The following is a 12,780-nucleotide window of genomic DNA, read 5'->3' on the forward strand; positions in this document are numbered from 1 at the left end:
GATTGAAAAGAGGGCCAAAAGGTCATTTAGATCTACTCTGATGAAGGCTTACAGGATTGAGAGAAGCTGGCCATTCTCCACTAGAAAAGAGCTGGGTGTAATAAGCATGTGTTGTAGATCGATTTTAACTTGATAGCGATATGTTATGTTCAGACATGTGAATAAACAAGATGGGATAAAGATAGCCTTAACCCCTGCACTATAATTTCAACAGCCCACTCTGGACTCAAACTCAGTTTGGATTCCAGTACTAATGCTAGCTTCAACATTAACTCCAACCATAACCTTAATTCTAAGATCAAATCCCACTCAAAATCTAAAGCCCATTCAAGTGGAATCTAAGAATTTACATTGATGATTAATACAAGTGTCACTTTGAGCAAATCACTTCCTCTAAGGTCCATCCCAGCTGCAGATCTACTTCTATGATTCTTTGATCCTATGATGCTTCGCTATTAAGAAAACCAGAGCCCAGATTTAAGCAATTTGTCCTAGTCTTAAGCATTATCTATAAGCATTAGGACTTAGCCTCAAATCCTGGTCTTCTGACTCAAGATTATTGCTCTTTCTACCATGCTGTCTTTAAAACAAACAAGAAACTGACCCCAACCTTAATCTCAACCCTATCACCAACCTTAATCTTAACCCTGCCACCCTAGCCATGATCCAAGCAGTCAGACAAAGTGAAGAAGGAAAGAGGTTCCCTCCAATCCAAAGTCTTTGGATTCAGAACTCTCTAAAAGGAAGGGATTAAGCATTTATCAAGCACCCATAATGTGTTAGAAATTTTGCTAAGTGTTTCACAAATATTTCACTTGATTCTTGAAACAACCCCTGAGAGGTAGGTGCTGTTTTCATTATTGCTATTTTACAGGAAACTGAGGCAGAGATTAAGTCATTTGCCCAGGGTCACAGAGCCATATTTGAACTCAGATCTTCCTATTTATAGGACCAGTGCTCTGACCACTCTGACACCTAGCTGCCTAGCTGGTACTGCATTGAAAGATCTCTGCAAACTTCTTTTATGAGGTTAGTATGAATGCTAGAGATGCCCTTCCTTTCCATAACTATCCACTCAGTATTCATTCTCAAGGACCTTTACAATCAGATTGAATGTATACAAATAGAAATACGTAATAGTGAGAAGAGTAAGACAGGGGCAAAAAAGACAGATGAAATGGGACAGGAAAATTTGAGAAGGTAGATGTCACTTTCAGCTCAGGTAGGAGTTCTTCTTTACCTGGAGTCTACAGACAGATTTCAGGGGGATCCATTATCTTAGATGAGAAAATACCGTAGTTTTATTTTCCACTAATCTCTAATGGAAGTTTAGCATTTCTTTCAACTATGAATATAGGGAACAAATATTCTTCTGAAGTGTCTATGGGCTTCATAGGACGTGGAACACAGTAAGCTAAGTGTTTGCTGACACAAATAAGGGAAACAGGGAAGATTTCATGGTGAAGATGACATTGAAAGAAAATTTCAGTAAATGTAGAATAGGGCATGTGCTCCAGATATGGAGAATGCAAAGAGGTAAGAGATTGAAGGAGGAGGAGACAAAGAAACATCTGACAGTCCAGTCTGGCTGCATCATAGATTATGTGAAGGGGAAAAATATCAAACAAGACATTGTTGAACTAAGCCAAGAAGCATGTGTTAAGTTCTTACAATGGTAATATGCTGCCAAGTACTGGCAGTACAAACATAACAAGAAAGAAATATAGTCTTTGCCCTCAAAGAGTTTACATTCTAATGGGGGAAGATCATGTGGAACAAGGGAAGGAGTCCAGCTCAAATGCCACCTATTCCATGAAGCCTACCCTGATGACCCCATCCTTGGAACAAAGGTAGGGAAAGTCCAGAGACAGCCAGAATGGGACATGGTTTGCCTGGATGTTGCTGTTTAGCCAATTAGTCGTGTCCAACTCTTCATGATCTCACATATGGTTTTCTTGGCAAAGATACTGGTTTGTCATTTCCTTCTGCAGCTTATTTTACAGATGAGAAAACTGAGGCAAATAGGGTGAAGTGATTTGTTCAGATTTGAACTCAGATGCTCCTGACTTTAGGACGGATAGTTTATCCACTTAGTTGCATCCTGGTTTGCCTGAATACTCTTCTTAAATGGAGTTTCTGGGAGTAGCCACCCAATTAGAGAGTGAGCCACAGGGAAGGAAGGTACTTCCAAAACATAGAAAAGAAGGTTGAAAGCATACTGAGAGAGTCATCGAATGCCAGGCTAAGAAGGCTAAAGTTCATTCTATAGGCAATATGGAGTCATTGAAGATGTTTTTGTAGCTAATGGATATTATAAATATACTTTGCTGCCTAGAAGATACTCCGCTGAAATCTTTTTCTAAGACCCAGCTCAAATGCTACCTATGAAGCCTACCCTGATGACCCCAGCTGAAAGTGAATCCTTTCATTCTTATATTTTCCTAAGCTATTTGTTTTGTTTTTCTTTTCTTTTTTTTTTTTGTCAATGAATGCTTGCCTTATTCCCCAGTGTCCCAAGTCCCCCATTAAAACTTAAGCTCTTTAGGGGCAGCTAGGTGGCACAGTGGAGCACCAGCCCTGAGTTCAAATGTAGTCTCAGACACTTAACACTTCCTAGCTGTGTGACCCTGGGCAAGTCACTTAACCCCAGCCTTAGGGGGGGAAAAAAAACTTAAGCTCTTTGAGGAGCAGGGATGGATGCTGCTTTGTAAATTTTGTAAATTTGACCACCTCAGTTCTTTACTCACTGTAGGAGCTCATTAAATGCTGATTGAATTGAATTGGGAGGGTGAGAGTAGCTAAAAAGGCTAATAAATGGAAATACACAAAAAAATCCCCCAAGGTCCAATGAATTAGGTCCATTGAAAAACTACAGCAAGTAGTCAATAAGCATCTATTGAGCACTTAGTGTATGCAGATCCAGATAGGGTGGGACAGCAAGAAAAATAAAACAAAACATGTTCATAGTCTCTAAAAGCGTATCCTCTGAAGCAGAGGACACCATTTTTTGGTCAAAGCCTATAGACCCTTTCTCAGAATAATATTTTAAAATGAATAAATCAAATATATATGACTAAATCAAAGAAAATCAATTCTATTGATAAAGGCGTGCTTTTTTCCAAGCTGAGCCTCTGAAACTTATCCATGGATCCTAAGGTAAGAACACTTGACAAAGAAATATAATAGGGGCTTTTTAGTCCTGAGGGCTTCTTGTTGTCAGGGAGCCCCCTCATTGCCTCCTCCACCAGAAGGCTAGCAGCTGAGGCTTATGACATGAAACTGCAATGTCTGTACTGTCAGATATTCCCTTTTCAGAGCCAAGCTGGAGGAGGAAGGGGCGGTGACCTGTCAGAAAAGTGTCAGGAGGGAGCAGTTTGTCCTGAGTAAAAGCACCAGAAATAATGGGCCTAATGGAGCCTGAAAGGGTAAGCAGAAGGGAGAGGATAAACTCTGAAGTTCCTGGGATTAAGAGCAGCTTTTCACTCTATGAGGCATCACATTAGCTCTGGGGGACCTTAGAAACCCCCTGGAGTACAGGGGTGAGGCAGAAGGATTTGTAAAGAAAGGATTCCAGGCAGAGAAAATCTGGGCCATCATCCAAATACCCTAGAGGCTGGCCCATGACTGGTGGCTCTGGTACAAAGAGATAACTAGGATGCCATAGTGTGGAAATAAAGTGGACCGATCTGCCTAGGGAGGATTGGCTAAAATTTGGTGGTGAGAAGACCAGTGGAGGACAAGTATTTCGACAGTTAATATATGGAAGAGAGAATAGACTTTTCTACTTGGCTTCAGAAAGCAGATCTAGAAGGAATGAACAGAAGGTTGCAGAGCCACTTTTGGCCCAACTTACCAAGGAGAGGCCTCCAAAAGTGGAATGGGCCACCTTGGAAGGCTGTGGGTTTCCTTTCAAGAGAGATCCTTAAGTGATTGGATGCTTTTCAGAGTTTCATCAGGAGAATTCTTCTTTTGGAATGGGTTAGATAAAATGATTTCTGAGGTCCCATCCAACTTATTCTATATTTCTGTAAGAGTGTCCAAGACTTCAGTAGCACTGGGCTGTGGTCCATTAGAAAAAAACTTCTTAAAACTGTGGGTCTGCTCCCATATGGAATCATGTAACTGAATGTGGATGTTGCAAAATTGTGATTTATTATCAGTAGAAGTTTGATTTATAGGCCTAATTTATAGACCTGGAGTCACATAAAAATTTCTTGGACAAGAAGGGGTCACAAATGGAAAAAGTTTAAGAAGTCCTGAAAGAATAATGAAAACATCCATCCAGATGGCTGTTGGGCTTTGGATGGCCTTTTTTCTGCCTCAGAGCTGGGATGAAGATGAAGGATTCCAGGAAGCCTGAAAATTTTGGGATAAGAAGAGATGTCAAGGTTTGCTTTGAGTAAGACAGCAACTTGTATAGACTCATGGATTCAGGATCATCAATTAGGAATCGGAAGGAGCTTTCAGAGCTTTGGTATCTGGCCCCCTCATTTTATAGATGAGAGAACAGAAGCACAGGATCACCCAGTTGGTGGCACAGTTTGGCTCCAGGATTTCCTGATGCTGAGTCCAGGGTTCCACCCTCCAAAAAAGGTTAAATTCTCAAACTTTTTATGCAGTAGGTCCCTTGGGCAGTCTGATAAATCCTATGGATTCCTTCTCACAATGATATTTTTAAATGCACAAAATTAAGTGCATAGGATCACAAAGGAAACTAATTCTATCAAAATGCAACTATCCAATTATTTTTAAAATGATTAAAAGTGTCCATACTAAAGTAACCTTTAGCTCTATTAATCCTACCAGTCTTTTTACATTACAAATAAGGAAACTGATGCCTAAAAAGGGAAATTATTTGTTTAATTATTATGTCACAAGACCACAAATAGACCTGGGATTTCCTTTCTAATTCCTATCTTTCCCATTCAATCAATACTAAGACTGTTCAGAAGAGGAGCTACTGAGAGGACTGAAAGGGGATTTTGAGGTCTTCAGAGATGAAATGACAGATCCAAGGTCACCTAGCTGTTTACTTCTAGAGAGGAAACAAGAATTCATAGGATTTATGACTCCCAGTCCATCGATTTTCTTACTAGTCCACTTAAGAGTTCCAGGTTCGGAAGCCACCATGGTTGATTTAGCCTTCCAAGTATCATCTGTCACAGTCAGTTCAATTTTGTGTATGTCTGTATGTTTTGCCATAATCTTTGAATTATAACAATAATAACTGACATCTAAATAGAGCTTTAAAGTTTGTAGAAAACCTTATGTACATTTATCTCATTTAAGCAGCTTTGAGGTTGTTACTACAGATATTCATAGGCGGCTATATTTAGGGTTAGGATTAGAGGTGGAAGGGACTTTTGAAGTCCAAGCTATTTAGGACAAGTGAGACCCAGAGAAGTTAAATGATTTCCTCCTAGTTATACAGCTGCTAAAAGTCAGTCCCCAGAACTAGAAGGGATTGAGTGTAAATCCCTGAGTGTACAAACTCCTCAATTTTTTAGGGAAGGAAATGCAGAGTTAGAGTAAGGAAGGGATTTGCCCCAACTTATTTGGAGAGTTAATGCTTTGATTGGTATCTAGGGATTAATGGATTTTTTTTTTTTTTTTGGTAACAAGAGAAATGGAGTGGAAATAAGGAAAATAACTATGGATGTCAGGGGTTCCTTGTGGGGAAAGCACTTTTAAAAAGAATCTAGAATAGGTCTACTCCCTCTTGCCTAAGCATGGTATGCATCTTCATGAACATATTATATGTGTGTGTGTGTGTGTGTGTGTGTGTGTGTGTGTGTGAGAGAGAGAGAGAGAGAGAGAGAGAGAGAGAGAGAGAGAGAGAGACAGAGAGAGACAGAGAGAGACAGAGAGAGACAGAGAGACAGAGAGAGAGAGAGAGAGAGAGAGAGAGAGAGAGAGAGAGACAGAGAGAGAGAGAATTAATATATGCCTTGTGGGCACATGGGGGTGTCTGTGTACGTGAGCATATGTGGGTGTCTATGTACATGGGGATGAGCCAGCGCACGTGGTTCTGTAGTGTGAGAGGATGTGACCCTAGCCTTGGAAGCTGGGCAGCGGATCTCTGTAGTCACCCTGCAAATGGCCAGTCTTTCCCCTGATTGGAACCAGCTGGAAGGCGTGTTGCAGAGAAGGGGTGGAGAAAGAATGACCAGATGGAAACTGAGAAGAGAAAATAAGAGTAGAGAGAAGAGGAGGGGAAGATGGAGAGGAAGAGATGGGAGGAGTGAACAAAAGACACTGAGACACAGAAATAGAAAGACAGATGAGAGAGAGACAGAGAGAGTGAGAGACACAAAGACAGAGACATATACAGAGACAGAGACAGAAAGATGAGAGAGACATGCAGATAGATACACACAGATAGACAGAGAGTGAGGGACGGAGACAGAGACAGAAAGACAGATGAGAGACATGAAGATACACACAGAGACAAAGTGAGAGACACTCAGAGACAAAGACAGTTGAGAAACAGAGAGTCTGAGAGATAGACAGAGATAGACACACACAGAGAGATACAGACACACACAAAGAGCGATACAGACACATATACAGAGACAGAGATGGAGACAGAGAAATAGAGATAGAGACAGACAACCAGAGACACAGAGAGAAGAAGGAGGGAAAGAGGAAGAAATAGAGACAGAGAAAAGACAGAAGAGAGATGAAGAGAGAAGAAAGATAGGAGGAGGAGAAAGAGGGAAGAAAAGAGAAGGGGGAAAGAAGACAAGAGAGGAAAAAGAGTCAGGAGATTACCATTATGCCCAAAAACGAATAAGGGACTCACACAACTCTATCCAGACTTTTTTTTTTCAATTAACAAGCATTTATTTCACTTTCCTCCCCATCCTCTCAAGGAGTGGGGTGTGGTATGGAAGAAAGTAAAACAAAATCCTTGTTACAAATATGCATAGTCAAATAAGGTAAATTCCCAAACACCTGAGTTGTCTGTAGCTCCATCGTGCTCTAAGGTGTAACAAATGCTTTCCAAGCTACAGCCTGTGATTTCTCAGGCACCACAGTTTGATTTTTAAAAATCTGGCAAAAGCAATTAGAATTTATTTGAGGAACAGCTAGTTGGTACATTGGATAGAAGGCCAGGCCTGGAATCAGGAAGATGAATCTTCTTGAGTTCAAATCTCACTTCAGACACTTATTGGCTGTGTGACCCCAGGCAAGTCACTTAATTCTGTTTGTCTCAGTTTCCTCATCTGTAAAATGAGCTAGAGAAGGAAATAGTAAACTTCTATACTATCTTTGCCAAGAAAACCCTCAAATGAGGTCACAGATTAAGCACAACTAAAAATAATAATAATTGGGGAGCAAAGAAAAAGAGGCAGATCTGGATTTGGGATGGGACACCTAAATGAGGAGAGATGGTCCAGTGTCTGCAAAAATGCAAAAGGGAGTTGAATATGGAATAGGGCTGATGGTAGGTAACTGGAGAGCTTTCTTTATGTTACTTCCAGCCACTTCATTGATGCTAAAAAAACTTCTTAATCAGTAAGAGAGGAGAGAGAAGGGACTGACAGTTGGGAATACTTGCTCTTTTACCAGTGCCCTTTTCCTTATTGATATTTCCCTACCGTCAGTTGGACAGAAGCCATTGGTTGCTCTCTGGGGGGTCGTCTGGGCATTCAGATGCAGCTGCCAGCTGGCAGAAAGAACCCACTGAGGGCTGGCAGCACTCCTCTCTCTCATTTGTGGGGCCCCTTTCTCCATCTCTACCACTGCAGCCACCACCAGAACTGGATAGCCCAGAAATCCATCTTGTGGAGGGAGCCAGTTTACTAAGTATATATGAGCAGCCTTGTGGGATTGAGAAGTGTGGAGAGGAGCGGGAGAGTGATGGAGAGGGATGGCCTGCTTGCATAAGTAAAGCTCTTCTTTGGGCTAGACTTGGCACCCATGAGCAGATACCCATTCCTGGTTCTGCCACCCACCTCACTGAGGTCTCCTAGTTGGTCCCTTCCTGGAGGGATCCTCTGTTGGTCCCTTTATAAATTGTCCAGGATCCAGGAAAGAGGAAGGAGTTGTTTGGAGAAAAGACTTCATTGTGGTATTTGGGGAGCGTGGAGGTGGCAGGCTGTTGGGAATTAGAAAAATGTCATCAGCCCTCATAGAACAAACCTAAGTCACCTAGCTCGGAAACACACTTCTTCCTTGTAGCTCCTATGTCATGAGGCAGCCAGCACTTTGGAGGCCCGCCCCAGTACTCCTAAAACCTTCCCCTCTGTTATTCTGATACCATATTCTGATGAATATGATCTAGATCCCTTCTTATAGCCCTTCTCTTTGTCTAAGTTTTGTTCCAGATCAACTTCAGGGCTTGAAGTAGAAGGAAAATGCTCTGGAGGAGAGGTAGGGGCAGGAATCATTTGCCAAAGGAAGGCAATTCACTTGGGAGGGCTTGTAACTAGCATCCCACCCCACAGCAGGCTAGCCTGAAAAGATTGATCCTATGGCAAAACCAGTCCAATTCAATCAAGAAGCATGGGCAAGGCACCAGGCTTAGCCCTGAGATTATTAAGACAAAACAAAAAAAAGTTCCTTTACTATAAGTAAATTGATAAGGATAAATGTCATGATAAGAGGAGAAAACACTGCCAGCTAGCCTTCCAATTGTTCTCCTTCTTCTGACCAACACCACGTATGTGTCAATTTTTTGAGTTCCTTTTTCTTTCACTTGGAGCATTTGATAGCTTAAGTGCAATGTGACCTTCAGAAAGCACCTGGAAAAAAAGTTAGAGGTTGAAGAGGGATAAAAAGCAAGACTAGGAATACTAGAATCCCCTGGGTTAGCAAAAACTTCATGGGGTCAATTTGTACCTCTCTTTGACTTTGGAAAGCATCGCTGTGTCCTATACTGGAGCCTCCCATTGGTAGAGTAAGACCTCTACCTCCCCTCCACCTCGAAAGTTCTTCCTAACTTCTATCTTTGGTCTCTTCTGCTACGGTGACCCATGCTCTCTTTCTTTTCTTAGTAGAGACAGATTGCAGCAATCCAGGTCAGAGAGATTGAAAGGGCCTTTTCTATCTCACATCTTTCTGTTTGTTTTTCCAAGGAACACGATGTGATGTCTGAGGGAAATTCTGAGTCTGTATGCTGCAGGCAGACTGGGGCTGTATGAGCCAAGTGGGAGGGGAGCAGGAGGAGCAGTCCAGAGTTGCCTTGCGCAGTGTGGTGGATGGTTAGATTCCACCAAGCAGCTCCCAAAGACCTAATAGTCAGGAGATACAGGATTGGATCCCAGCTCCGCTACTCCCTCACTCTGGTTACTTGAGAAAGCTTCCTTCATCCTTCAGATCTGTAAAAGGAAGCTGTTCATACAATCCAGGAACTTTTAACCTCTTTTATGTCATCCACTCCCTGGCAATCTATTGACATGGACTTCTCAGAATATTTTTAGACACATAACATAAAATACATATGAGTGAAAAAGGAAATAAAAGCTAGGGGAAATAAAGATGTATTTTTTTTTTAACCATTGAAGTTCATAGGCCCCCTGAAAACTATCCACTTACCCATTGAGGGTTCATGAATCCCAAGTTAAGACCTTTGAGCTAGATGATCTCTAAGGTGTCTTTGATTCACTTTACACCACCACCCTTTTCTTAGCAGGTTTAGAAAGGAGAGACAATTTTTCCCACATCACAGATAGGAAGATAAAGGTTAGATGGCATTTTTGAAATCTTGGAGAAGAGCTGAGACTCCTGATTCCTAATGGGCTAGTCACTGACCTCCCTGGAACAAGTAGGCAAGTTTCAAGAGGCCAAGGCCAATGGGCTGAGTATCCAGGGATTCAGGCTTCCTTTTTTTCTTCTCTTCTAAGTAGAGAAAATAAGGGTTCTTTCACCCACCCCTCTCTCTGCTCTTGGCCAGGGTTTCACTATGAGAGGAGTTCTATCCTGTTCTCTTTTGGGGAATGCTTATTGCAGAACTGACTGTTTTGAATCAAGTTGCCTTAGTCTAGTCTATTTCAAATTCTAATAACCCTCTTATATCTCCCTACTGCAGGTGAATGCCCTGGACCATGAAGCCCTCTCTCTTCTGGGCCCTTCTTCTCTTCTTCATCTTGTTTTTGGGAGCCCACAGCCAAGTCAGGCCCCCCAAAAGGCGACCTAAACCTGGGCCCAAACCCAAGCCTACACCCAGAGTCCCTTCTCCATACAGACCTGGACTTGAAGAGCCTGCTGAACCCACAGACTTGCCTCCTCCTCTCCCCCCAGGACCCCCATCGATCTTTCCTGACTGCCCTCGAGAATGCTACTGTCCCCCAGACTTCCCATCAGCCCTGTACTGTGACAATCGCAACTTGCGAAAGGTACCAGTCATCCCATCCCGAATTCACTATCTCTACCTTCAGAACAATTTCATCACAGACCTTCCCATAGAGTCCTTCAAGAATGCCACTGGCCTGAGGTGGGTCAACCTGGACAACAATCGTATCCGCAAGATTGACCAGAAGGTGTTGGAGAAGCTTCAGAGTTTGATCTTTCTCTATATGGAAAAGAACCAGCTCCAAGAGGTGCCCATGGCCCTCCCCCGCAACCTGGAGCAGCTGAGGCTAAGCCAGAACCAAATCAACAAAATCCCTCCGGGTGCCTTTAGCAAGTTGGAGAACCTGGTGCTCTTAGACCTGCACCACAACAAGCTCAGTGATGGGGTCTTCAAGCCTGACACCTTCCAAGGACTCAAGAACCTCATGCAGCTCAATTTGGCACACAACATTCTGAGGAAGATGCCCCCCAAGGTTCCCTCAGCTATCCACCAGCTCTTCTTGGATAGCAACAACATTGAGAACATCCCCAGTGGCTACTTCAAGGGCTTCCCTAACCTCTCTTTTATCCGGCTCAACTACAATCAGCTGTCTGACAAGGGACTTCCCAAGAACTCCTTCAACATCTCCAACCTTTTGGTTCTCCATCTGTCGCACAACAAGCTCAGCAATGTGCCGGCCATCAATAACCGGCTGGAGCACCTATACCTAAACAACAATGAGATTCAGAGTAAGTGATGGATAGCATGAGAGGAATGTGTACTGGTGATGGGAATGGGACAAGATGGAAGAATCAGACAATAAGCAATCAGTAGGGCCCACTGTACTAAAAATATTGTGCTAAAGAAGACAGGCAAATAAAAATTTACGAAGTGTTTACAATATGGAAGAAATATGCTAGGCTAGGCTCTGGGCAAAATAGAGAGAGAGAGAGAGACAGAGAGAGAGACAGAGAGAGAGAGAGAGAGAGAGAGAGAGAGAGAGAGAGAGAGAGAGAGAGAGAGACAGAGAGAGAGAGAGAGAGAGACAGAGACAGAGACAGAGACAGAGAGACAGAGAGAGTAAGTATTCTCTCTGGGGTCATTTTACCAGTCAGATACTAGCAGTCCCCAGAAAGTAGCAGGTCACTTGTCTCAACATTGTAGGGGATATATATTCTAGGGGAAGCTTTTGAGCCCTTACTAGTGTAGTCTCCATTGTCAATCTGTTAATTGAATTCCATTAACTTTTAGAAAAGAGATTTATAGACTGTATAAAAGTGGTGAGATAGGGCATAGAATGTTGTGTATGAAGGAGAGTATTTAGGTCAGTTGAACTGAAACTAGAATAAAGAAGGGAAGGGAGGTGGACAGCTAGATGCCATGGTTAGGTGGCATAGTGGATAGAGTAGGGCCTGAATTAAAAAAACAAACAAACAAACAAAAAACCCTCAGTTTTCTGAGTTCAAATTTGACCTCAGACATTTACTAGTTCTGTGACCCTGTACAAATCCCTTGATCTCATCTGCCTCAGTTCCTTATCTATAAAAAGAGCTGAATAAGGAAGTGGTAAAGCAATCCAGCACCTTTGTTAATAGAACTCCAAATGAGGTCACAGAAAGTTGGACACAACCAAAGTAATTGAACAACAATAGGAAGAATTGGTGCAAAAACATTCTCTTATAAGTTACTTGTGTCTCCTTGCACTTACAAGGTATCTGGGAGAGTGGGTTCAAACTTAAAATACAAGGGTAGTGAGGTACTTGTGAAGGAAACGCATGTTGCAAAGGAGTACCTCAATTTCTGGTCCTGCAAGTCCTTTTCCCCCCCATTTGTTGAGTTCTTATGGAGTTCCCATGCAATTATTTGTTAAGCCTTAAGAATCAAAGCATTTCTAAAGTCAATGGTCAGTATATCTGTCATTTCAAGAGGCTTACTTCCTAAAGCTGCCAGTTTTTTCCACCTGTCTGTAGATGTTTCCTTTGTTGTTAATGACAAAAACTCTGGCAGTCACTGCTAATTTTTTTAGTCACCACTGAGACCTTTTACAGCACCTCTGGTTTTCCAAACTCACTAATTCACATAGTCACCCCCAACTCAGAATATTTATTCACCTAAGATCAGGAAATAATGACCACAAAAGAAATCGAGGTATTATGTGTTCACAGATGCATCAGAGTCGTGTGAAAGATAGGGCATTCTCCCCTTTCCCTCTCTCCCCAGCTCAAAACAGTTCCCTGTGTGCCAAACCAGAAAGAAAAAAAAAGAGACTGGGTGGTCCATGATTTATATCTTTTATATGAACACTCAGTTCTGTCTGAGCCCTTTCTGAGTTATCTATTTTACTGGCTCCACAGCCAATAATCAGACTTTTCATCATCATGCACATCAGACATTTATGATCACAAGTAAACTTATCAAAGTTTCTACATGGTTGCTTAAAGAGAAACTAGACAGAATATTTGCTCCTGGTCTAAGGACTGAAACTAGGCAAAGCACTTCAGCCT

General features: G+C 42.2%; 1 protein-coding gene across 2 annotated transcripts in view; it reads left to right on the plus strand.

Annotated features, from left to right (window-relative positions):
• Positions 1-12,780, plus strand: part of PRELP (proline and arginine rich end leucine rich repeat protein) — a 32,982-nt gene that overhangs the window by 4,509 nt on the left and 15,693 nt on the right. Inside the window, exons 2-3 of one of the 2 annotated variants that reach the window (XM_074308869.1) lie at positions 950-1,029; positions 10,034-11,025. In XM_074308869.1, coding sequence (XP_074164970.1) covers positions 10,038-11,025 — 988 coding nt within the window. In that variant the 5' untranslated portion in view covers positions 950-1,029; positions 10,034-10,037. The remainder of the gene's footprint in view (positions 1-949; positions 1,030-10,033; positions 11,026-12,780) is intronic. The other variant, XM_074308868.1, reaches the window with a different exon arrangement.

The sequence above is a fragment of the Sminthopsis crassicaudata genome, chromosome 4 (genome assembly GCF_048593235.1).
Source record: "Sminthopsis crassicaudata isolate SCR6 chromosome 4, ASM4859323v1, whole genome shotgun sequence".
Taxonomy (NCBI): Eukaryota; Metazoa; Chordata; class Mammalia; order Dasyuromorphia; family Dasyuridae; genus Sminthopsis; species Sminthopsis crassicaudata.